The sequence below is a fragment of the Martes martes genome, assembly GCF_963455335.1.
Source record: "Martes martes genome assembly, chromosome: 2".
Taxonomy (NCBI): domain Eukaryota; kingdom Metazoa; phylum Chordata; class Mammalia; order Carnivora; family Mustelidae; genus Martes; species Martes martes.
Genome location: NC_137889.1, coordinates 198,985,214 through 199,010,876, shown reverse-complemented (window position 1 = coordinate 199,010,876; position 25,663 = coordinate 198,985,214). Strand labels below are relative to the sequence as shown.

Genomic DNA, 25,663 nt, shown 5'->3' with positions numbered 1-25,663 from the left:
AAAAAAGTGACTATCTTTTTAGTTTCAATACAACAAAAATTTTTTTTTAAACCTTTTTTTTTTTTTTTTAAAGATTTTATTTATTTATTCACAGGCAGAGATCACAAGTAGGCAGAGAGGCAGGCAGAGAGAGAGGAGGAAGCAGGCTCCCCGCTGAGCGGAGAGCCCGATGCGGGGCTTGATCCCAGGACCCTGGGATCATGACCTGAGCCGAAGGCAGAGGCTTTAACCCACTGAGCCACCCAGGCGCCCCACAAAAATTTTTTTTACTTTTAAATTTATAAACACCTTATTTAGGATGTTCAATATTGTAATTTATTTTCAATTTTTACATCATCTGTTTTCTTCAAGATACTTTTTTTTTTAAGATTTTTATTTATTTGAGAGGGAGAGTGAGCAAGAGAGAGAGAGCGTGCACACATGGGGGGAGGGGCAGTGGGAGAGGGAGAAGCAGATTTCTAGATGAGCAGGGAGCCCACTGAGGGGCTTGATCGCAGGATCCCAGGACCATGACCTGAGCTGAAGGCAGGAGCTTAATGGACTGAGCCACCCAGGCGCCTCCCTTCCAAATACTTTATACACATACTTCCCTTTCAACAATTCTCCATTTAGGAGCCATACCACGTAAATTTTGGTGTATAAACATCATAAAAGATGGAAGAATGCTGTTAATACCTTTTAGCAAAATGGGATGGTCTGGTTTCATGTAACAAAATACTGTGAATTGCAGTCCCTCCTATTGAATGACCAGGTGAGGAATCCATTTTTTTTTTTTCCCCTTAGAAATACATTGTTCAGGGGCACCTGGTTGGCTCAGTTGGTTGAACATCCAACTCTTGATTTTGGCTCAGGTCATGATCTCGGGGTCGTGAGATTGAGTCCTGCGTCAGGCTCCATGCTCAGCAGGAGTCTGCTGGAGATTCTTTCTCTCCCTCTTCCTTTGACTCTCCCTCTACACTCAGTCACTCTCTCGCTCTCTCTCTAAAATAAAAATAAATCTTAAAAACAAACAAACATTGTTCATTCATTTTCTTGTGAGGTCATTCATCTAGCGTGTGTTTTAGACAGATGATTATGATCACTTCAGGTAGGTATTTTAGGTAGCATTATGTCGTTTGTCATTGTTCAGAAATCTTTGGAACGTCTTTGTACAGTTTTTTCCAGAGTGCCTATGGCACACTGAAAATTCACTCCCTTGGGGATTTTCAGAGGTATTCATTTTTTTTTTCTTTTAAAGCTTGCTAAAAGATACTGGGGGTAGGGGTGCCTGGGTGGCTCAGTCGGTTAAGCATCCACCTCTTGATTTCAGCTCAGGTGGTGCTCTCAGGGCTATGAAATCAAGCCCTGTGTCGGGCTCCCTGCTGGGTGTGGAGCCTGCTTAAAATTCTCTTTCTCCTTCTGCCACTCCCATGTTCCCTCTCCCTCTCTGAAAAAGAAAAAGATATTGGGAGCAAAATCTATTAAGTAAGATTGGCAAACACTGTGTTTAGTCAGAAATGACATGGCCATTAGAAAATGATAAATTTTTTAAACAATAAAAATATCAAAAGGCAATTCAAAAATGTTTCTGCAATAGCAGCAGTGTCATTGGAAACTTTACCCTTTCATGATGACATTTTAAAAATATCATGTCATTTGAGTGTATGAATTATTACATTTTTGCTTAAATATCAGTCTTTTTAATTTGTAGTTGAACCTTTGATACTCTTTTACAACAAGTCCCCTTTTGGATATTAACGACAGCTTTTTTGTCTTAAGTATATTATGAAACTTAGTTATTGCTTTTAGTCCATTTAAGAAATCTGCAAGGTAAAGGTGATCAGATTTCTCCTGCTGGTGCTTGGTACTTAAAATACCTCTAAGCTTGACTCTGGTCTCTGGGCTTGATAATTACTGTCTTTAGGCAGTAATCACTAGAAGGAAATCCGTGCTTCTTACAGAGTTTAGTAATAAAATTAATCCTGATTTTGTATTTTAAAATAGCTCCATGATAGTTAGATAATCTTTTGACTGTGACGTGCCCTAAAAATAGGGTTTCACCTTTTCCTTAATTAGAGGCAGATATCCAACACTGAATTTTTTGGCAATGGGTGCTTATATCCTTACTGAAATGTACTAGAATGAGTTTTTTTTTTTTTTTAAATGGGGAAATATAATTTCTTATTGTTATTAAATAAGCACCAGGATACTTACTATGAGACTATGATACGGCAAATGTGGTTTTGGTGTTCTGATTTCTGCTCTTAAAAAATGTTTCAGCCCTTTGACTGTATAATTCCATTTTTAGATTATCCCAAGGAAATAGAGTTATGTACCAAGAATTATGTGTAGAATATGTCTTGTACTGATAAATATATAACAAAAATATAATAATGAAAAATGAGAACCAACCTGTATGTTGGAAGATTGTAAAATTTGCAAGCCCATATTAAAAGTAAGTTCTTGAATAATATTTAGGGATTGGGAGAATGATTGGTACAAAATGTCTGTCAGGATATCATACATACCAAAATATTAGCTGTAGTTACCCATGAGTGGTGGTATCATAATTGATGTTTGGTATTTTTTGATACATTTGTTGGTTCACGTTCTTCTGTTTTTTTTTCTTTTTAATCTTTTAAAATCTTTTTTAAAAAAGATTTTCTTTGAAAGAGAGTGCGTGCACGCGTGCACGAGTGGTGAGAGGGAGAAACAGACTCTCCTCTGAGCAGGGAGCTCCATATGGAGCTTGATCCCAGGACCCTGGGATCATGGCCTGAACTGAAGGCACTTAACTGAGTTACCCAGGGGCCCTGGTTTTACACACTTTAAATAATGATTGCAGGGAGCCTGCTTCTCCCTCTCCCACTCCCCCTGCTTGTGATCTCTCTCTCACTGTATCTCTCTCTGTTAAATAAATAAATAAAATCTTAAAAAAAATAAAATGTATTTCCTGTCTTATAACCTAAGAAGTGCAAATTAAAATGATGTCTTTTATTTGTTTATCATCTAGGTAAGCAGTGTTCACTAGGGTGTGGGAAGCACAGGTGTTGTCATACATTGTTAATGGAAGCACAATTTAGTATTGTCTTTTTGGAGGTCAGTTTGTCAGTATCAAAACCAGTGATGTAATACCCTCTGATCCCATAGATTCAGTTTTTGAAATCTTATAAAATTTTCAGCAGATGACTAAGTGATGTCTGAATAAGCATATTGCTTGCTTGCTTGCTTGATTTTATTTTTATTTGTGAGAGAGAGAGAGAGAGCACAAGCAGGGCAGGGAGCCCGATGTGGGATTCAATCCCAGAACCCTGGGATCTTGACCTGAGCTGAAGGCAGACTTAACTGAGTGAGCCACCCAGGCATCCCTGTATAAGCACATTTATTTTATATCATTATATTAACTCAAGGTATTAAATTATATATGGGAATACTTTCACAAATTATGATTTATCCATACCATGTAATACTATGTAATTATGAAGAGGAATGAAGTGGTCTAGACAGAATAATCTTTAGAATATGTTGTTCAGTGAATAAAAGTCACAGAACAGAATGTATAGAAAGAATTCATTTATGTAAAAAATAAAACCCAAAGGGTGTGTATGTGTGTGTGTATGTGTTGTGTATACACTTTTATAGAAAAAACCTGGATAGATAAACCATTCTGTTTATAGTGCTTACATTTGGGGAGTGATGTTGGGGAGGTGGGGGTTTACCCCATGTTCTTCGTTGTGAATTGAACTAACTTTACAGTGAAATTAAACTTATGTAAAAATGAGTAAATTACCATTGTATTAAAAATGAACCTAATTTTTTTGGCTTTTACATATATTTTTAGGATTGGTCCAAAGGAAGACTTTTTCCACTGTTTGAAATGTAACTTATGTCTAGCTATGAATCTCCAAGGAAAGCACAAGGTATATACTTAAGTATGCATAATTTAAAAAGTATTATATTGTGTTTGAAAACCAGCTTAAATCCTAATATGTTTAGAAGCATGCTAATTTTCAGATATTACCAAGTACAACTATGTTGCTTTTTATTTTTGAGCATTATTAAGTAGGTGTTCTAAGACCTATGCCTCAGAATATCTGATCTACAATTCTTTTTCTTCTGTATAGTGTATATGAATACTTTTTTTTTTTTTTTAAGATCTATGTATTTATTTTAGAGACACACTGAGTGGAAGGAGGGGTAGAGGGAGGGGGAAGAATCTCAGGTAGACTCCATGCTAAGCACAGGGCTTGACATGGGGCTCAATTCCAGGCTTGATCCCAGAACCCTGAGATCATGACCTGAACCAAAAATCAGGAGTTGGATGCTTAAGTGAGCCACCCAGGCTCCCTGTAGTGTGTAAGAATACTTTTATCAGTTACTAGCATAATGTCGACAACTTCTAAGGAAGTTTATGGATTTGTCTCATTGGTACTGGTATTAAGAATAACTAAAAATGAGAGGCGCCTGAGTGGCTCATTTGGTTAAGCATCCGCCTTCAGCTCAGGTCATCATCCCAGGGTCCTGTGATCGAGCATTGCATCGGGCTCCTTGCTCAGCGGGGAGACTGCTTCTCCCTCTCCTTCTGGCACTCCCCCTGCTTGTGCTCTTTTGCTCTCTGTCAAATAAATAAATAAGAAATCTTAAAAAAAAAAAAGAATAACTTTAATAAAAAAAAAGAAAGTAAAGAAGCAATAACAATGTAACAAGAGGGGCGCATGGGTGGCTCAGTGGGTTGAAGCCTCTGCCTTCGGCTCGGGTGGTGATCCTGGGGTCCTGGGATCGAGTCCCGCGTCGGGCTCTCTGCTCGGCGGGGAGCCTGCTTCTCCCTCTCTCTCTCTGCCTGCCTCTCTGCCTACTTGTGATCTCTGTCTGTCAAATAAATAAATAAAATCTTTAAGAAAAACAAAAACAAAAACAAAAAAACCACAATGTAACAAGAATTTCAAGAAAATTCAGAAAATATTTTTATATTTCCTTTCATAGTTAGAAATATTTTTAATTTTGGATCTATTAATTATACCATGATACCACGCCCTTTAAAATTATTTTTCATTATTTAGAAAAAATTTTTAAAAAATCAGAGATTAGAGAGACTAATGAGGATTTTTTTCAATTAAGTTTTTTATTTTAATTCGATATAGTTAACGTTAATGAGGATTTTTAAATAGATGCTGGCCTCAAATTATCAGGTGTTAAGAGAAATTGAAATGAATAATGAGCATTTGAGATATGGTGACAAGGTATAAGGGAAAAAGAATGGGGCTGAGTAAAGACTCGTAAGGTTTTTAAGCCCTTGTTTCAACGTATTTGATTAATAGACTGAATTTGCTGGAATTAAAAGATTGAGTTTGGTTTTATAGACTTGAGTTGGGGGATGGTAGCTGTGTGGTCTTTCAAAAACTATATGTATGTTTTCTCTTACGGTATCTTTATTTGTTTGTCAGTTATTTTTTTATTGTCTGTATTTTAGTAAATGGGCCTATCATATACTCAAGTGCTCACTTAAAAAACCTGGGCATCATCCATGGCGTGGTGCTTCCCCTTACCTTCCCGCCTTTATTTATCCTGTCTTAACTAAGTGAAGAGCTCTGGTATTGGACAAGCCTGTTGGAGCTCAAATGCAGTTCCACCTCTTATTAGTATGTGACTTTGGAAGTTACTGAGCCTTCTCTAGGCCTCACATACCTCATCTGTAAAACGGGGTAATAATTGTACCTGTCTTTATAGCAGGTACACTGTGAGACATGGTTGAGCTAATACAGGTAGTGTACTTAATGTATGGCATGTAGTAAATTTCAGTAATGTGAACTGTTACCATTGTCAATACCCTTAAGTAGCTTTGGAAATACATGTAGATTCCAAACATTATCTCTGTATCTTTGGTAAATCTTGATTCACTGATTTTCCTTATTTGTAAAATGAAGATAATTTGAACAATTAAGATGTATTGAGTAATTTCATTGTTTTAGGTAATATGCAAAGCCTGAAATAGCTGTATGAGTTAACTGTTCAGTTCTTGTCTGATATAGAAGAGACATGCGTTAATATTAATTATTAGCTTTAGTAAGTTAGTATCACTGTTTTCTTTATCACCAGTTTTTATTAATATGTACACTTGTCATTTCCATCTAGTTAAGCTTTTAGTAATTTGAGTTTCTGTTTTAAACAGTGTATTGAAAATGTTTCCAGGCAGAATTGTCCAATATGTTTGGAGGTAAGCTTAAAATATTACTTGCTTTCGAAATATTCCCTCTTTTGTTTCCTTTTTTTTTAATTACATTCAATTTACTCTCCAGAAAACCCGAGGACATCTAAAGAGAGAGAAATAATATTCTCTTAACAAATGTCATGTTGAATTTGTAATAAAGGGGTGCCTGGCTGGCTCGGCCTCTGGAGATGCAAGTCTTGATATCAAGGTCACAAGTTTAAGCTCCATGTTGGGCATGGAACCTACATAAAAAAATTACAGTAAATTCGGGAGTATCAAATTTGTGAGGTGTTATTAACTTTAAAAGATACTCCATCTTTTAAGATTAAATTTTTAAAAATTTAAATTCAATTAATTAACATATAGTGTATTATTTGTTTTGGGGTACAGGTCTGTGATTCATTTTATATATACCTGGTGCTCATTACATCACATACCCTCCCCAATGTCCATCACCCAGTTACCCCGTCTTTCCACCCTTCTGCCCTCCACCAACCCTCAGTTTGTTTCCTATGATTGAATTTCTTATGGTTTGTCTCCCTCTCTGGTTTCATCTTGTTTCATTTTTTTCGTCTTTTCCCCTGTGATCCTCTGCCTTGTTTCTTAAATTTCACGTATCAGTGAGATCATATGATAGTTGTCTTTTTCTGGTTTACTTACTTCGCTTAGCATAATACCCTCTAGTTCCATCCACATCATTGCAGATGGCAAGGTTTCATTTTTTTTGGAAATAGTCCCTCTTGAATTTAAAGTACTTGGATGTTTATACTGTCTTCATGCAACCACTAACATTTATTTCCTTTATAGGACATTCACACATCCCGTGTTGTTGCTCATGTCTTGCCATGTGGACATCTTTTACATAGGTAAAATCATTTTTTTTCCCTCAGAAAACATTTGAAAATAGTGGAGATACTTTTTGCTTTACTAAAATAATGTCATTTTTTTTTTCCAGAACGTGTTACGAAGAAATGTTGAAAGAGTAAGTGTTTGATGGGATTTTTAGAAGTTATAATTGTAAGATGTCTGATTTTTTTTTTTTTTAACTTGTGCTGGGATGTGGAAGTGGGCAAATGTTGCTGATACTTATACCTTATTGGCGTGGGAGATATCTTGAGATGGGTAGGGTAAATGAATAGTGTTAAATTGGACAGAGCATCTTGTGGATATAGTACATCTTTGTCCCCATGCTTGTGTTATGCCTTCTCTCATCCTACAACTTGCAAGAGCTACTTATCCTTTTCTAAGGGGGCACAGGCTCTGCCAAAGGCAATCCATAGAACTGTAAAAGTGCTGAGGCATGTCGTTCAAAATTCTGTTAAGTCATTATATTGGCCCAGGATAATCATCTGCAAAGAAAGCTGGTAATAAGATTATCTAAAGCAGAGACTTTATTGTGGGGGAAGGATGTTAAAATGAAGTGAGAACAGTTAGGAGAGAAGAGACTGTGTGAATGTATTTTGGTCCTGCAAATTCATAAGCAGTACTTGTAATTTAAGAGCCAGGTGGAAGTGAATTCTTCAGAATTTTTAGAAAGAATATGATACAGTCTGAATATATTAAGAAATTGAGGTTATTTAGCCAAAAAAAGCAGCTGAACAGGTTTTTAAAAATGTGTTAAATATAGGACTGCCTGGTTCACTCATTTGGAAGAGCATATGACTCTTGGTCTTGGGTTGTGAGATCGAGCCCCATGTTGAGTGTAGAGATTACTTAAATAAAAAATGTATTAAATATATTCTACAGAGAATATGGACTAATTCCTTCCCACTTTAGAGAACTGAGGATAAAGAAGGAGGTCTAAAAAATACCATAGGTTACAGGATTTAATTAAAAACTACAGTGAAAAGTTCCCAGGTTTGTAACAGGTAATCTTGAAATACAGAATAATGCTCTGTTTGGATGGTTTATGTACCAGTTAGCATGCATCTACTTGTATAGCCGAGTTGATATAGTCCTTGTTTAATGTTTGGAAAATAACCTTTCTGTCTCTTCTAGAGGCTACAGATGTCCATTATGTATGCACTCTGCTTTAGATATGACTCGGTACTGGAGACAGCTGGATGATGAGGTAGCACAGACTCCTATGCCATCAGAATACCAGAACATGACTGTGGATGTGAGTAGAATCAGTGCTTAGAACTTTTGAGATTCCTGGTTGATGTTCTTGTTTTTCTTTGCCATTTTGCTCAAATCTATCTCAAAAATCTGCTTTGGCATAGACACCGATGTGATGATTAATGGAGAGGACCAAATAATAGATTTTAGTTACTTTGAATTCAAAAGACCAGACCAAAAAAATACTAAGAATACCCTTATGCAATTCTTCCCAACACTAGATGGCAGACAAAAACTTTATTCTGAATTATTTACATCTTACTCGTCAGAACCAGTCAGTAATGTAGCCGAGTAGAGGTGAATTACTGGTCTTACGTTTTATTTTGATGATGTTTTATTTGTAATTATTTTAAATTTTATTTCAGGCATACATATCTGTTGATTTTTGAAGATTACTTTTGTGTTTTAATGTTCATTACCCTTTTTATTCATGTGGATAATTGAATTGCTAGTAAGGTCAATGAAGGATCACTTTTAAAATACTAATAAATTACGTGATGTTTTACTGCAGGTTTCAGAGTGCTATGTTCCATGTAGATCATTTTTTCAAATAACAGCTTTATTGAGGTATACATGCCATATAACTCGTCCATTTAAAGTGTGCAATTTAGCACTATTTAGTATATTCTTGGAGTTGTGCAAGCATCATCATCAATTTTAGGATCTTTTTATTGCCCCCAAAAGAAATCCCATACCCATTAGCAGCCATTCCCCAGTCCCCTAGTTCTAAGGCATCACTAATCTTTCTACATTCAGATTGTATTCTTAATTATTTTCCAGGTTACAATTTTGAGCACATTTGGAAGTTTTCTATTTATTATGGTATGACTATTCTAAAGCTAATGCTTTTCTCACATAGTAATGCAATGATCTATTTTCAGGTTAACACCTTTTATATTTTTTGGGATCTCAGTAGTAGAAGAGATTAATTCCCAAGTGACATCTTATTGTCATTTTAGGGATATGTCAAAAGCTTCTTTTTATTAAATTAGGAATGATTTTTTTGGACTTTAATTCATTCTTGAGGCATTAAGAACTTAGTATATTAAACCTAAAGAATAAGTAAAAATACTAAAATTTTGTAAAGACTTGTTTTATTAACAAAGATAATTTTACAGGTGTCAAGGAAAAATAAATCATGTATGTTATTTTGAATTCTAAGTGTAGGTGTCAGTCAGATGATGCCTATGTTAGATTTTTTAGACTAACTGTTCCCAAATTTAGACTGGGAGCAGTTTTAAAATAAGGCTTCTTGACTCAAACCTACACTTCCATTTCTGAATTCAGAGCTACCTTAATAGCCTTTTAGAGTTTTCAGAAAACAAATAAAAGGCATTTCTGTTTAGGGAAATGTTTAGACTTAGCTATATGTGTTTCAGTTCTTTGGTATGATTTTTAAGGAATTGTTTTGAGCAGACAGTGCCATTTTCTATCTATAAGGTTTAATATACTTAATTTGAATTCATTTCTTCACTTTTCAGATTCTCTGCAATGATTGCAATGGGAGATCTACAGTCCAGTTCCATATATTAGGCATGAAATGTAATATTTGTGAATCCTACAATACTGCTCAAGCTGGAGGATGTAGAATTTCACTAGATCAGCAATGACCAGTGTATGCTACATTGGAAAACTCAGCATTTTCTGATTAGAAAAAGGCTATCTTTAGTATTCTGTTGTCATAATGTGTCAGAATCTATGCATTAGAGTTGATGTGTTTTGTACTAGTGTCACAGCATAAAATCATATTACATGTACTTAAGGATTCAGGGTCTCTTTATAGAATTATCATAGCTTTATATTGGATGAAAGCCACTGTGCTTGTCTTTTGATTGGAGATTCCTTTAGTGTCAGTTGTTTGGAAGCCAATGATGTTTGCCACTGAAATTTACATCCATAGAAGTATATCATACTTCCATGGAACTTTGCTTTAAGTGACACTATGCACGAAGAGTTCATTTCTAGTTCTTCATAGAACTGCACTTATTTCTCAGTATTATTCTTGACTTTTTAAGGGCTGTGCTATAATGAGATGTTCTGTCTTACTGTTGAAATCTTATTACATATACTTTAGAATTTTCTAAGGCAGTCCTTTGGATCCTGTAAATGTGAATTTTGATGTAATAACTGCTAATAAAATTATATTGAAACTGTTTTATGGAAAGTTTTTTCCAAGATTATCTATTTTTGGCTCAACCTGGGCAATATAGTCATATGTATTTCTCTCTGTAAATACAAATACACGTACATATATATGTGTGTATATTTCTATGGAGAAACCTCTTTTTTTTCTTTTGAGGTATTCTTCCATTAGAGTAGTTGGGAAATAAAATAATAGAACTTTTCCAAGCCTTAGGAAAAACCATTAACACTGAAAATAATTTTGTTTTGGTTTCCCAAAGTTATTCCCAAAATTATTCCTTGAAGGAATAATTCATTCGGTCAGCAAGTATTTAGTGAGTAACTACTATGTGCTGGGTAAGGTTCTAGATAGCTGTGGAGACAACAGTGAACAATATAGGTAAAAGTCCCTGCCCTCATGGTCTTGCCTCATTCCTCATATACCTCATGACTAGCCTTTTCCTTGCCTTTTTTATGGAAGAAGTGGTTGTCTTTGGTGTGAGTGGGTGGATTCTTTTTCCCCAAAGTGCTTGAGAGTAGGCATGTATGAGTGGAAGGGGCATGGAATACTTCTGGTAAGATCTCTGATTTTATAATACTCTTTTTGGGCTCATGTAATGGAGTTAAATACACCTACCTCTTAATTCGGGAACAAAATACACAAAAATACTTCGCTGGTGCTACAGCTTTTACAGTAGTAATCCAGTATCCAGCTTAGCCTGTTTTATAAAGAGCTTTAGGTAAGGAAGTAAAATGTGTAGATATCAGTTGATGGGTATTTACTGAATACCATTTTTGTAATTTTGAGCTAGTTGATTTTCCTGCAAGGAAGAAAGTTAGTCTTAGAACTAGAAATCCTAACATTTCTGGTACATATATTTCTTCTTTTGAAGTCTCTTTACCTGGATAAAGGCAATAAATAGTATTGATTTACAGTTTTGGGCCCAGATCTTTCTTCTCTTCTGCCTTACTGTCTTCTGTCTTCTACTCTTCTTGTGTTCTCTCCCTGTGTCGGTTTCCTCTAAGCAGAGCAGCAGTGCTGATCTTGATTTGGGGAAGGAATGTTCTTATCTTGCCAGGTGGTACCAATATCTATACAGTTAAGGAAAGACTAATTTTCTAGTTGTACTACTTTTTATTTCCATTATCTCACCATGTTAAACTATTTTAAATCCTGTTGCTTCTAATCACAGAATCACTGGATCTTGAGTACGAGTGAGTGTATAAAAGTAACAAAGCTTCATGTTTTGAGTATCTACTATGTGCCAGGCTTATGAATTAGTATTGAGCATCATGATAATTCTGTAGGGTGAGTGTTGTCTTCAGTTTATAGATGAGAAAGCTGAGGTTCATAGGTTAAATGACCTGCTTGAGTAAATGATATTTATTAAATGTTGGGAGCTGGGAATCACATTAGGTCTGTGACCCTGAACACTCTGTAGCACACCGCCTTTCACTCAGACTACCATTTTGTTCAACTACCTGCGTAATAGCTAAGTCCTCTACATAGAGGAGCTCATGATTTGATAGACTGTCCATTTTTAGATACTTTAATTCGAAGTCTAATTACTTAGCTCAACTCGGGGTCCAAGTTTGTCTAAAATAATGGAGAATTTATATGTAATTGCTTGTTTACATCCAGTCATGTGCTTGAAGCAGTTTTCAGATGGGTGATCTTAATATTTTTTGGCTTTTTCTGATTTCAAAAATACCTATTGTAGGAAATACATTAAAAAAGGTGAAAAACTCACAATCTCGTCTTCTAGAGGTAAATACTGTTAACATTTTAATGTTTAACTTCATCGTTTTTTCTTTTTCTATTTAGAGACTTTAAAAAAGCATAGAGAAATGTTAAACCCTTACTCTGATTTTAAGTATGGTAGAATTATCTGTGAAATAAGGTATAGCAGACTTGTCTCTGAAATAAGTCAGGTTGCCCTGCCACAGAATTTGTATCTAGTGTGTACTTATTTTAAAAGCCATAATTCAATATGTTTATGAATTTCTCGGTGCACAGAAACTCATTTGGTTCCTTTATCTTTCAAGAGTGTTTATGAAGTTGTTTTTATCTCTTGTAGCTTTTAGAGTCATCTTAACTAGTACAGGGAGCTCTGTATGGTACTAATGAGGGCATATTTGAAGTATGTTTATGGCATCATAGATTTTAAAACCAAACTTTTTTCCACTAAAACATTTTTAATAATGTATACATGTTTAATTTTCTTTTAATTTCTTTCAAGTTTTAGTCATGAATAAAAATGAATGTGAGTACTGTGGAGGCAAGATCCTGTTTTTTAAGTGCCTGGCACTTAATAGATGGTCAGCAGTGAATAAGTTAAATTGAAATCAATTAATTAATTTGAAATCATGGTTGTTCATTCTTTTTTTTTAAGATTCTATTTATTTATTTATTTGACAGAGAGAGATCACAAGTAGGCAGAGAGGCAGGCAGAGAGAGAGGAGGACACAGGCTCCCTGCCAAGCAGAGAGCCCGATGTGGGACTTGATCCCAGGACCCTGAAATCATGACCTGAGCCGAAGGCAGAGGCTTATCCCACTGAGCCACCCATGTGCCCGGTCTTTCATTTTTCATTCCATTTCTTTAATCATCTCTGCTTAAATTCCCTTAAAACTTTTTGCTATTTGCCTTATATTCACTGAATTTATTTCTTACTAAGTGGACTTGTTTCTTTTTTTTTCTTTATTAACATATAATGTATTATTTGCCCCAGGTGTACAGGTCTGTGAATCATCAGGCTTACACATTTCATACCACTTACCATAACACATACCCTCCCCAATGTCCATAACCCAGCCATTGCCCCCCTCCCTCCCAGCAACCTTCAGTTTGTTTCGTGAGATTAAGAGTCTCTTATGGTTTGTCTCCCTCCTCAGTTCCGTCTTGTTTCATTTTTTTCTCTTCCTACCCCCCACAGCTCCCCGCCCTGCCTCTTAAATTCCTCATATCAGAGAGATCATATGATAATTGTCTTTCTCTGATTGACTTTCGCTTAGCATAATACCTTTTAGTTCCATCCACCTTGTTGCAAATGGCAAGATTTCATTTTTTGATGGCTGCATAGTATTCCATTGTATATATTTACCACATCTACTTTATCCATTCATCTGTTGATGGACATTGAGGTTCTTTCCATAGTTTGGCTCTTGTTCGACATTGCTGCTATAAACATTCAGGTGCATGTGCCTCTTCAGATAACTACATTTTTATCTTTAGGGTAAATACCCAGTAGTGTGATTGCTGGGTCAAAGGCAGCTGTATTTTCAACTTTCTGAGGAACCTCCATACTGTTTTGCAGTGTGGCTGCACCAGTTTGCATTCCTACCAACAGTGTAGGAGGGTTCCCCTTTCTCTGCATCCTCACTAACACCTCGTTGTTTCCTGACTGGTTAATTTTAGCCATTCTGACTGTTGTGTGATGGTATCTCATTGTGGTTTTGATTTGTATTTCCCTGATGGGAGTGATGTTGAGCTCGTTTTCATGTGTCTCTTGGCCATTTGGATGTCTTCATTGCAGAAATGTCTGTTCATGCCATCTGCCCATTTCTTGATTGGATTATTCTTTGGGTGTTGAGTTTGATAAGTTCTTTATAGATTTTGGGTACTAACCCTTTATCTGATATGTCATTTGTAAATATCTTCTCTCATTCTGTCAGTTGTCTTTTGGTTTTGTTGATTGTTTCCTTTGTTGAGCAAAACCTTTTTATCTCGATGAAGACCTAATAGTTCATTTTTGCCCTTGCTTCCTTTGCCTTTGGCGATGTTTCTAGGAAGAAGTTGCTGCAGCTGAGGTCAAAGAGGTTGCTGCCTGTGTTCTCCTCAAGGATTTTGGTGGATTCCTGTCTCACTTTGAGGTCTTTCATCCATTTTGAGTCTATTTTTGTGTGTGGTGTGGGGAAATGGTCCGGTTTCATTCTTCTGCATGTGGCTGTCCAATTTTCCCAACACCATTTGTTGAAGAGACTGTCTTTTTTCCATTGGACATTCTTTCCTGCTTTTTCGAAGAATTGTTGACCATAGATTTAAGGGTCCATTTGTGGGCTCTCTATTCCATTGATCTATGTGTCTGATTTTGTGCCAATATCATACTGTCTTGTTGATTACAGCTTTGTAATAGAGCCTGAAGTCTGGAATTGTGATGCCACCAACTTTGCTTATCTTTTTCAACATTGCTCTGGTTATTCTAGGTCTTTTCTGGTTCCATATAAATTTTAGTATTATTTATTCCATTTCTTTAAAAAAAAATGATGGTATTTTGATAGGGATTGCGTTAAATATGTAGATTGCTTTAGGTAGCGTAGACATTTTCACAATATTTGTGCTTCCAATCCATGAGCATGGAACGTTTTTCCATTTCTTTGTGTCTTTCTTAATTTCTTTCATGAGTATTCTGTAGTTTTCTGAGTATAGATTCTTTGCCTCTTTGGTTAGGTTTATTCCTAGGTATCTTACGGTTTTGGGTGCAGTTGTAAATGGGATCGACTCCTTAATTTCTCATTCTTCTGTCTTGCTGTTGGTATATAGAAATGCAACTGATTTCCGTGCATTGATTTTATATCCTGACACCTTACTGAATTCCTGTATGAGTTCTAGCATTTTTGAGTGGGGTCTTTTAGGTTTTCCACAGAAAGTATCATATCGTCTGCAAATAGTGAGAGGTTGACTTCTTTTCTGATTTGGATGCCTTTTACTTCTTTTTGTTGTCTAATTGCCAAGGCTAGGTCTTCTAGTACTATGTTGAATAGCAGTGGTGATAGTGGACAGCCCTGCCATGTTCCTGACCTTAGGGGAAAAGCTCTCAGTTTTTCCATATTGAGAATGATATTCACTGTGGGTTTTTCATAGATGGCTTTGATGGTATTGAGGTATGTACCCTCTATCCCTACACTGTGAAGAGTTTTGATCAAGAAAGGATGCTGTACTTTGTCAAATGTTTTTTCAGTATCGGTTGAGAGTATCATATCGTTCTTGTTCTTTCTTTTATTAATGTATTATATCACATTGATTTGCAGGTTTTGAACCAACTTTGCAGCCCAGGAATAAATCCTACTTGCTTGTGGTGAATAATCCTTTTAATGTACTGTTGGATCCTATTGGCTAGTATTTTGGTAAGAATTTTTGCATCTGTATTCATCAGGGATATTGGTCTATAATTCATCTTTTCCATGGGGTCTTTGTATGGTTTTGGGATCAACGTAATGCCAGCCTCATAAAATGAGTTTGGAAGTTTTCCTTCCATTTCTATTTTTTAGAACAGTTTCAGGAGAACAGCATTAATTCTTCTTTAAAAGTTTGGTGTAATTCCCCTGGGAAGCTTTCTGGCCTTGGGCTCTTGTTTGTTGGGAGATTTTCAATTACTGCTTCAATCTCCTTACTGGTTATGGATCTGTTCAGGTTTTCTATTTCTTCCTCCTTCAGTTTTGGTAGTTTATATGTCTCTAGGAATGCATTCATTTTTTCCAGATTGTCATATCGCTGGTGTATAGTTGCTCATAATATGTTCTTATAATTGTTTGTATTTCTTTGGTGTTGGTTGGGATTTCTCCTCTTTCATTCATGATTTTATTAATTTGGGTCCTTTCTCTCTTCTTTTTGATAAGTTTGGCCAGGGTTTTATCAATCTATTAATTCTTTCAAAGAACTAGCTCCTAGTTTTGTTGATTTGTTCTACTGTTCTTTTGGTTTCTATTTCATTGATTTCCTGCTCTGATCTTTATGATTTCTCTCCTCCTGCTGAGTTTAGGCTTTCTTTGCTGTTCTTTCTCCAGCTCCTTTAGGTGTAGGGTTAGGTTGTGTACTTGAGGCCTTTCTTGTTTCTTGAAGAAGGTTTGTATTGCTATATACGCTCCTCTCAGGATCGCCTTCACTGTGTCACAAAGATTTTGAGCTGTTGTGTTTTCATTTTCACTTGTTTCCATTAATTTTTTTTAATGGTTGACCCATTCATTTTTTACTAGGGTTCTCTTTAGCCTCTATGTATTTGAGTTCTTTCCAACTTTCCTCTTGTGATTGAGTTCTAGTTTCACAGCGTTGTGGTCTGGAAATATGCAGGGAATGATCCCAATCTTTAGGTATCGGTTGAGAACTGATTTGTTACCCTGGTTGTAATCTATTCTCGAGAATGTTCCATGTGCACTAGAGAAGAATGTGCATTCTGTTGCTTTGGGATGGAATATTCTGAATGTATCTGTGATGTCCATTTGGTCCAGTGTGTCATTTAATAAGCCTTTATTTCCTTGTTGGTCTTTCGATTAGATGACCTGTCCATTTCAGTGAGGGGGGCGTGTCAAAGTCCCCTACTATTATTGTGTTATTGTCAATATGTTTCTTTGATTTTGTTATTACTTGGCTTATATAATTGGCTGCTCCTATGTTAGGGGCATAGATAATTACAATTGTTAGATCTTCTTGTTGGACAGACCTTTGAGTATGATATAGTGTCCTTCCTCATCTCTTCTTATAGTCTTTGGCTTAAAATCTAATTTACCTGATATAAGGATTGCCACCCCAGCTTTCTTTTGATGTCCATTAGCATGGTAAATTATTTTCCACACCCTCACTTTAAATCTGGAGGTGTCTTTGGGTCTAAAATGAGTTTCTTGTAGACAGCCTATCGATGGGTCTTGTTTTTTATACATTCTGATACCCTGTGTCTTTTGACTGGGGCATTTAGCTCATTTACATTCAGGGTAACTATTGAGAGATATGAATTTAGTGCCATTGTATTGCCTGTAAGGTGACTGTTGCTGTGTATTTTTTCTGTTCCTTTCTGGTCTGTTACTTTGAGGCTCTCTCTTTGCTTAGAGGACCCCTTTCAAAATTTCCTGTAGGGTTGGTTTGGTGTATGCAGATTCTTTTAATTTTTGTTTGTCCTTGAAGCTATTTTTTTTTTTAAAGATTATTTTCTTATTTATTTGACAGAGAGAGACAGCTAGAGAGGGAACACAAGCAAGGGGAATAGGAGAAGGAGAAGCAGGCTTCCCACTGAACAGAGAGCCAGATGTGGGGCTCGATCCCAGGACCGCAGAATCATGACCCAAGCTGAAGGCAGACGCCTAACAACTGAGCCACCCAGGCACCCCATCCTTGAAGCTTTTTATCTGTCCTTCTATTTTCAATGACAGCCTACTGGATATAGTATTCTTGGCTGCATATTTTTCTCATTTAGTGCTCTGAATATATCATTCCAGTCCTTTGTGGCCTGCCAGGTCACTGTGGATAGGTCTGTTGCCAATCTCATATTTTTACTGTTGTATGTTACAGACCTCTTGTTCCAAGCTGCTTTCAGGATTTTCTCTTTGCCACTGAGACTAGTAAGTTTTACTCTTAGATGATGAGGTGTGGACCTATTTTTAGTGATTTTTGAGGGGGTTCTCTGTGCCTCCTGGATTTTGATGCTTGTTCCCTTTGCCAAATTAGGGAAATTCTCTGCTATAATTTAATATACTGTCTGCCCCTATCTACCCTCTTCTTCAGAGATCCCAATTATTCTAATATTGTTTTATCTTATGGTATCATTTATCTCTCGAATTCTCCCCTCATGGTCAAGTAGTGGTTTGTCTCTCCTTTGCTCAGCTTCTTTATTCTCTTTAATCATTTGATCTTCTGTATCACTATTTCTCTCTTCTGCCTCATTTATCCTAGCAGTAAGAGCCTCCATTTTTTATTGTACCTCATTAATGGTTTTTTGATTTCAACTTGTTTAGATTTTAGTTTTTATTTCTCCAGAAAGGGATTCTCTAATATCTTCCATGCTTTTTTTGAGCCCAGCTAGCACCTTATCGTCATTCTGAACTCTAGTTCCCTAATGTCTGTATTGATTAGGTCCTTAGCTGTCAGTACTCCCTCTTGTTCTTTTTTTTTTTTTTTGTGGTGAGTTTTTCCACCTTATCATTTTATCCAGGTAAAAATAGATGAACAAGAGAACAAAATACTAAAAGGGTAGCAATGACCCCAGAAAAATATACATTAACCAAATCAGAAGAGACCTGAAACCAGGGAGAGAAGAAAGGGGCAAAAAAAGAAAAAGAAAAAAATATGTATATAAATTCAACTGGTGAATAGAACAGAGCCACACACTTGATTTTGGGTGTATTTTGGTCTGTTAGAATAAACTATCTCCCAAAATTTTAAAGAAAGAAAAACATATATATACAAAAATAAGGGTAAACACAATGAAGGGATGGAATATGACTGTAAAGATGAAAATTAAAAAAGATTCTAAAAAAGGAATAGATAAGTTGGTTGAAAAAAGAAAAAAAGAGGAAAGAATGTGATCAGGCTGGAGACTAGAACAAAACTATGTGTTAGATATAGGGTATATTTTGATTAGAAGAAATTGTATCCCAAAATTTTAAAGAAAATAAAACAACCTATATGTATACAAGAAATAGGGTTAAATACAATGAAGGCATAAAATATGACTATTGCAATGAAAATCTAAAAAGATTTTTAAAAAGGTATTGATTAGATAAAATAATTAAAAAATGTTAAAATAGGAAAGAGGAAAAATTAAAAAAATAGAATAAGAAAAAAATAAAATTAAAAAAATTTAACTTTGAGGGGCTCCTGGGTGGCTCAGCCAGTTGAGTGTCTGCCTTTGGCTCAGGTTGTGATCCTAGGGTCCTGGAGTCCGCATCAGGCTTCTGGTCAGTGGGGAGTCTGCTTCTCCCTCTCCCCCTACTCATGGTCTTTCTCTCAGATAAATAAAATCTTTGGAAAAAAATTTAACTTTGAAAGACTAAAGGATCTTGGGGAAAAAAAAAACCATGAATTCTATGTGTTGCTTTTCCCTTGCTCTGGAGTTTGCGATTCTTATTGATTGGTGAACTTTGTCTTGGCTGGATGTTTTTGCTGATCTTCTGGGGGGAGGGGTCTGTTGCAGTGTTTCTCAAATGTCTTTGCCTGAGGTGGAATTGCACTGCCCTTGCCAGGGGTAAAGCTAAGTAATCTGCTCCGTTTTGAGCAGCTTTTATTCTCTGAGCGCTTTCTGTACAGCTTTAGAGGATGGGAATGAAAATGGCCTCCCAATCTCCGGCCCCGTAGGAACTGAGAGCTCAGTGACTGAGCTCTGACTCCTCAGTGTGCCCTCAGAGAAAAGCACTCAATCCCTCTTGCCCCTCTGGTCTCCAGCCGCTCTACATGCTCACCTGGCCTGTGACTGAGTGTTTCTATCTCTGGCACACGGCCCTGTTTGGAGGCCCCAAACCCAGTAGATTCCTGCTGCGTGCTCCTGCACCCCTCCTCCTATAGGAGGAAGGTGAGTCTCCCCAGATCTGCCACTTGTGGGGTCCCTGCCCAAAGAGCAGTAGACTAACTGTGCCTTGGATCATGGTTTAAGGTAATCCCGAGCTGAGAGCGCACTCCTCGACTCTGCCATCTTGCTCCTTCAGTGGACTTGTTTCTAACTGTCATTTTCATGTGGATTCTTTCCCTTGTATTTGTGCAGTTAATCCTTTAGATTATATGCCACCTTTGGGCAGGTCTGCTTTTTTTGTTTGTTTTAACACACCCCTTTTCATTCCCATAATAGTCTTACACGTACCTGGTTATCTTACATCTGATTTCACTTTGTTTCCCCTTATTTATCCATCTTGCCAGATTTTTTTCTAAGCTTAGACTTTTTTACTCATTTGGTTAAGCCCAGATTCTTTACTTTGAGATCTTTACAATAGTGTTCCAGTTTTATCTTTTCAGTTTTATTTTTCATTATTCATTTATATATATTTTTAAAACACATGGCCTCTGAATTTTTGCTCCTTTGTGCATACAGTTCCTTCTCAGAACAGTCATTCTTAGAAAAATGTAGTTGTCAAAGGCCTGCTGCTGCTTCATAGTCCAGCTCAAAGTTTACCTTTTCCATGAATGCGAATTAATTTCAACATTATTTATGAAACAGTTCATAAAGCTTCTTGTAGATAAAGCTGGGTCTGGGTCAGGGTACAAATAAAGCTACTGAAAGCTTTCTAGCAGTTGATTAGTGCAAGACAAAACAGGAAGCAATGAACTGGTTGGGGTGAGAGAGAGTATTACATTCTGAAAGGACAGTGATGGAGTTTTCATCTCATATCTTGCCCATAAGAATTTGTTGAAGTTCTAGTGAGGTTAAAATCTTGTTCCCAAGTTTTCATCATACATAAGAATCTGATAGAAGTGTGTGTATACATACAATATCTGTCAGAGGAATATAAAAATTGGTTGAGACTTCCCCACACCCCACGTGTTTAACACTCAGATATATTGATTGAAGTGTGATGGTATCATACCTTTCTCAAACTAGAAGACAGAAATCAAGTCATGCTGGAATCTGGTTGTTAGGTCCATCTGTTCACTTATCTCATTTAACAAAAGTTATTTTGCCCCGGTTATGTGCCAGACACAGTACGTAGAGCTAGTTATTAAAAAAAAAAAAAAAAAAAAAAAAAAAGAGCAATACAGTAAATGACCTCAAACTGTTCCTGGCCTGGGGGAGATGGATGTGTGACTGACAGAACGTGCTGCAGGAGTGCCTTGCGTGAATTCTAACCTTATTGTTAATAAGTGGCTCAATAAGGAGGGAGTCCTGAGAACCAGACATTTCAGAATAACTTCTTGGCTTGGTTCTGCCACACAGGGATCCACAAAAATAGGATCTTTGGGAGGTGCGTAAGCCTGTGACTTGTATGCCTTCTATTTTAGAATAGGCATTTAAACTTAGATTCATATGGATGTCAATTAACAGAGACTCAGTCTGTGATACATGATACCCTGGGTCCCTGGTGGGGCACCTGCCATTCCTCAGTTCATTAAGGATTGCCCTTGCCCGGAGGATGTTGCTTAGGCATGCCAAATGTCTATTCTTGTAAACCTCTGATCAAGATCAAAGCTTCAGGCTGGTTGCAGTTTCTTCCCTCTAGACACAAACAACATATATTCAAATTGGAGTCAAACTTCTTATTCACCAACCTGCTTCCAACTTCTGTCCCATTTTTACTCTTTGTCCTTTTCCTCATCTCATGTGCATGTGTTCTGTTTTTCTGGAGTCAGAATTCAGAATGAGCTAAGTATGGCAAATAGCTCTTTTGCCTGTTTAGAGGCTCCTGGAACTGCAGCCGTTGCCAGTAGAGTGGATTTAGGTGGAGCGTGGCCATTGGCTCCTCATTCTCAAGTGTGTAGGGACCCCGAGGAACTAAGCCTGCCTGCTGGGGCCTGGAGAACCCTGAAGAGCAGGGATGGTTCTGGGTCTTCTCCCAGGGCCTGGTTACAACATCCATCAAAGGAATTTTAGAAACCCAGCCCCGAATGCCCTGGGCTGTTGTCCTCACTCCCTTCTCCCCACCTCCCACTGGGCATCACAACAACATTTGCTTGAAATCACTGGTTGGCCTTCTTTCCAGTCTGCCTTGCTTAGGTTATTTACATGTTAATGTCCCTTGTTGAATTCTAATTTCCTTTAGAGCATCTCATATGACGTCTGACTTTGAGCTTAATATGATCTGTGCTTTCTCTTAAAGTTTTAAAGGGTTATATTCCTTGAGTTCTGAATCAAGTTTTAAATCAATTGAGAAGTAAATATGGGAGTCAGATATTGGTGCTAAACCTGGAAAGGGGATTATGGCTTGGAACCAGGTCGAACTGAGCTTGCTCTTCCTTGTTCTCAGTTGAGTTTACCCATTAGGTCGCAGACCACAGATGTCTCTCTATAGGGGAGGCTCTGTCCTGGAGAGAGGAGCACTGAATTCCAAATATTGCAAGAATATAGAGAAATCCTCCTTCGAAGACCCTGAAGCAACCCTACTTCCTGGCAATCTTTGGATAGAAGATAATCTGGATCTAGGTAACCCCTGTGGGCTGAATGTAATTTGTAGAGGATGAGATGAATAACCTCTGTCTGGTACAGACTGTAAAATTGGCCTGACCTTCAGGGATGGTGCGAGCTGTGGCACCAGCAAGACCTACTTTCCACTCTGTCATTTTGAGAGGGAAGCAGTGCTGGCTGGTGTTAAGTCTGTGTACTTTTTTCTTTCTTTCTTTTTTTTTTTTTTTTTTAAATCAAATCATGTTGTCCTAGGCAAAGTGCAGTATTTGTTAGAATTAATCTATCCCTTTCTTTTGACCTTTTTCTTTGTAAGTTGATATATTTCTTTAGGGCCATTTCCTCGTGAAGATTAACAGATTTGTTTAAAATAATGGAATTACAGACTTTGAAGCTAGATGACCATATAGTCCAACCCACTCTGGTTTTGCTTGTTCAAACTGAAGCCCAGAAAACTTAAATTTCCTTACCCGGGCTTTCTGTGAAGGCCTGCAAAGGAAGACGTTCTCTTGATTTTCTGCACCATTATTTCCCCTGAGGCTCAGCAAATATATGTTGAGACTAAAATAAATAGGGTTGTCCCTTTTGACAAATACCCAAGGCCTAAAGATCCAGAGAGATGACCTGGGTTGGGGGAAGGGAGACAAGAGGACTATGGGGGAAGGAGGAAAAACCTGGAGGAGTAAATAGAAGAGTTATCTCCTCCAAACCCTACTTCCCAGTGTCATAGGTGGGCATTGCAATCAGGTGTATTTGTAGATCCAAACATTTGGGCTTCTGGTCTAGTCTAAAATGTCAGGGGAGGGCCACTCAGAGTTACTCAATGTGATGAATTGTTTGTTGCATGAACTGCTTGATATAATAGAAGTAGCTTGGGATTTTGGAGGCAGAGAGACAGAAGTACAAATTCTTTCAGTCTGACATCACATACTGTCTTGTGACCTTGGGTCAGTTCTTAACTATCCAGACTTTTTACTCTCTAAAATAAGGGTAGTAGTAACAATTGTGTAAGATTAGTGTTGTGAGGTTTAAATAAGATAAAGCACTAGATAGTGCCCGGTGCACACTGAGTGCTCGGTGGACATTGGGCTCCTTGTCTTCATGCCTGCAGCATCTCAGTGGTCTGCAGCGTGTGCTCCCACCAAATGTACCAGTGTCCCCATCTCCAAGATTGGAACAGAGTCTAGGCTCTACCATTATCATCTGGGTGCTGACTGAAGGGGGCTTGGGAGTCAGCCCAGGGACTCATGGCCTTGCTGCTTACTCTGTCTAGAGGGCCTCGGGCTGTGAGGTTCTTCCAGCACCATACTAGGAATTTGGTCCTGTTCTGTTCAACCTATAGCCCAGAGCTCTCCAACCCCCTGGATTCATACTTTTCATCCTGGTCCAGATTTATTGGACTCACTTTTTCCTGGAGGAGGATAGGAACCCATTGTTCCATCCTTTATGAAGAAAGGCATTTTCTCTCCTGCCTCCATACAGGTTTCACTTGGCAAGTGAACCAGGCTTTGGATCTAAGTGACTATCTGCTCAGCTGACTGGTTGGGTGGTAGATGAATCAGTCCAGTTGTGTAAGCCTTGAGCTTGTTGTGGGAGGAATCCATTCTCTTTGTGAAAGCAGCTGACAATCTTTCGTGAGGTTGTGATGAGGGACATTACCTTGGGGGTCATGGTACATTTTGTTCAAAGTTCAGCATGGGGGAAGATTATCTTCATTATCTCAGCCAGCTCGGGAACCTGTCCCCTTACTCAGCTGGATGGTTCTATAGGGTGTCACAACTTTGTCTGATTCCCAGGTGGAGGCACCTGGGAACTTATAAATCATTTCTGTCCAGAATTGCAAGACTTTCTTTTTCTTTGGGATTACATTTAATCTTTTCTATGCAGTTTGCCTTTCTGAGAGAATGTTCTCAGGAATGAGTAACTTTGGTAATACATTTATTCTTTTAAGAACAAATTTGTTCGTATATTTAGAAGGGAAAAGAACCCTCCAAACTTTAGAATGGCTTGTGAATGGGAGACTTGGATTACCTCCTAATTTCTCTGCTTAGTATGAAGCAAGTAATTTTCCTGGCAATCAGTTTTCTTTTAGGTAAGAGCAATAATACCTAATAATAATTCTTGATACATTTAAAGAAGTCCCTCCCCATTAATAATCATCCTTGTTTATTAGTAGTAGAGAAGAGTGGTTAAGGTCACAGGCTCTGGAGACAGATTGCTGGTGTTTGTATCTTGGCTCGGCCATTCACTTGCTGCATGACCTTGGGCAACTTATTTAACCTTTCTGCGTTTCATGGGTAATTTGTCAAGATCAATTTATGTAAAAGGTTTAGACAAAGATAGCTATATTGTGATGTCTATGATATCTGCTACCTCTTGAGATTCTCTAACTAGCTGTTCTCTTACTTATTACCATTAAACTACACACACTGATTAGATTTTCATTCTTTACTATCTTGCCTGAATTAAGCCCCATAATTCCCCACTGCCTCTGATTTATGCTTTTACATCTGGGTAAGATGATTAACAGCCTATGGTTAAAGGAGGCTGGAGAATCCTTCAGGGAAAATGAACCTCAGTTACCTTTAAACTTTGTTTCCCGACAGCAGAGGGTGCCACAATGTTTCTTGTAAAAGGAATCTTCTGTGCAGAATGACTTTTTTTTTTTTAACCTGGTACTTAAAAGTGAGAGCTTTTGTAGGATTATTGACATTGAGGACTTTTATTGTCCATTATATAATAATGACACAAACATGTTACTGAACAGTTTTAAAACTTAATTAAGCATGCCTATCACCACCATATTTCATATCTGCCTGTTTGTATTTCTTGGATCAGGTTTGCAAAGGTCAAGTATTTTCTAGAATGTGTGAGCAGTGTTCCATGTGAGCAGTATTATATGCTAATGTTATGTCCTTATACATTTTGAAATGGGCTGGAGATGAGGGAGGCATGGTGAGGGGTAAAGGGTAGAGCCAGAAGTCTGGGAGCAGGCAGCACTGGTGCTAGAATGATTTGCCATGGGGAATCTGCAAGCTGAGCAGGCCAGATGGATGATAGTTCTAAGTGGGAAAGTGCACTTTGGCTTGATGATAATTGGAAACTGGTCAGCACCATAGGGGGGAAAATGTACATACCAAGGGGAATCTGAAGTATGGCGACTTAATTTTCTAAGATGGCTGCAACAAGATGTCCATTTTACATGCACATCTTCTAATATTTTACACTTCTACCAGCAAGAGGTAGGATGTATTTTTCTCCCCTTGAATGTGGGTGTCTGTTGGCTATGGTTAGAGTCATTTCCTAAACTTGGTCATAAAGCATAAAGCATAAAGCATATAGACTTCCTACCTGGGATACTACGGGGTTGCTGGCTCTTGGAACCTTGCCACCATGCTATGAGGAAAGGTCACATGTGGCATGT

At 37.5% G+C, this 25,663-nt stretch overlaps 1 protein-coding gene across 8 annotated transcripts in view; it reads left to right on the top strand.

Moving 5' to 3' along the window:
- The window catches only part of RCHY1 (ring finger and CHY zinc finger domain containing 1), a 48,248-nt gene that overhangs the window by 10,311 nt on the left and 12,274 nt on the right, over window positions 1-25,663 (top strand). For 5 of the 8 annotated variants that reach the window (XM_080796156.1, XM_080796155.1, XM_080796159.1 and 2 more), the window contains 6 exons: window positions 3,821-3,899; window positions 6,149-6,193; window positions 6,995-7,053; window positions 7,143-7,169; window positions 8,186-8,306; window positions 9,787-10,466. In XM_080796156.1, the coding sequence (XP_080652282.1) occupies window positions 3,821-3,899; window positions 6,149-6,193; window positions 6,995-7,053; window positions 7,143-7,169; window positions 8,186-8,306; window positions 9,787-9,915 (460 nt within the window). In that variant the 3' untranslated portion in view covers window positions 9,916-10,466. Of the gene's footprint in view, window positions 1-2,287; window positions 2,435-3,820; window positions 3,900-6,148; window positions 6,194-6,994; window positions 7,054-7,142; window positions 7,170-8,185; window positions 8,307-9,786; window positions 10,467-15,457; window positions 15,554-25,663 lie in introns of those variants that run through there. The other 3 variants (XM_080796161.1, XM_080796157.1, XM_080796158.1) reach the window with 3 other exon arrangements.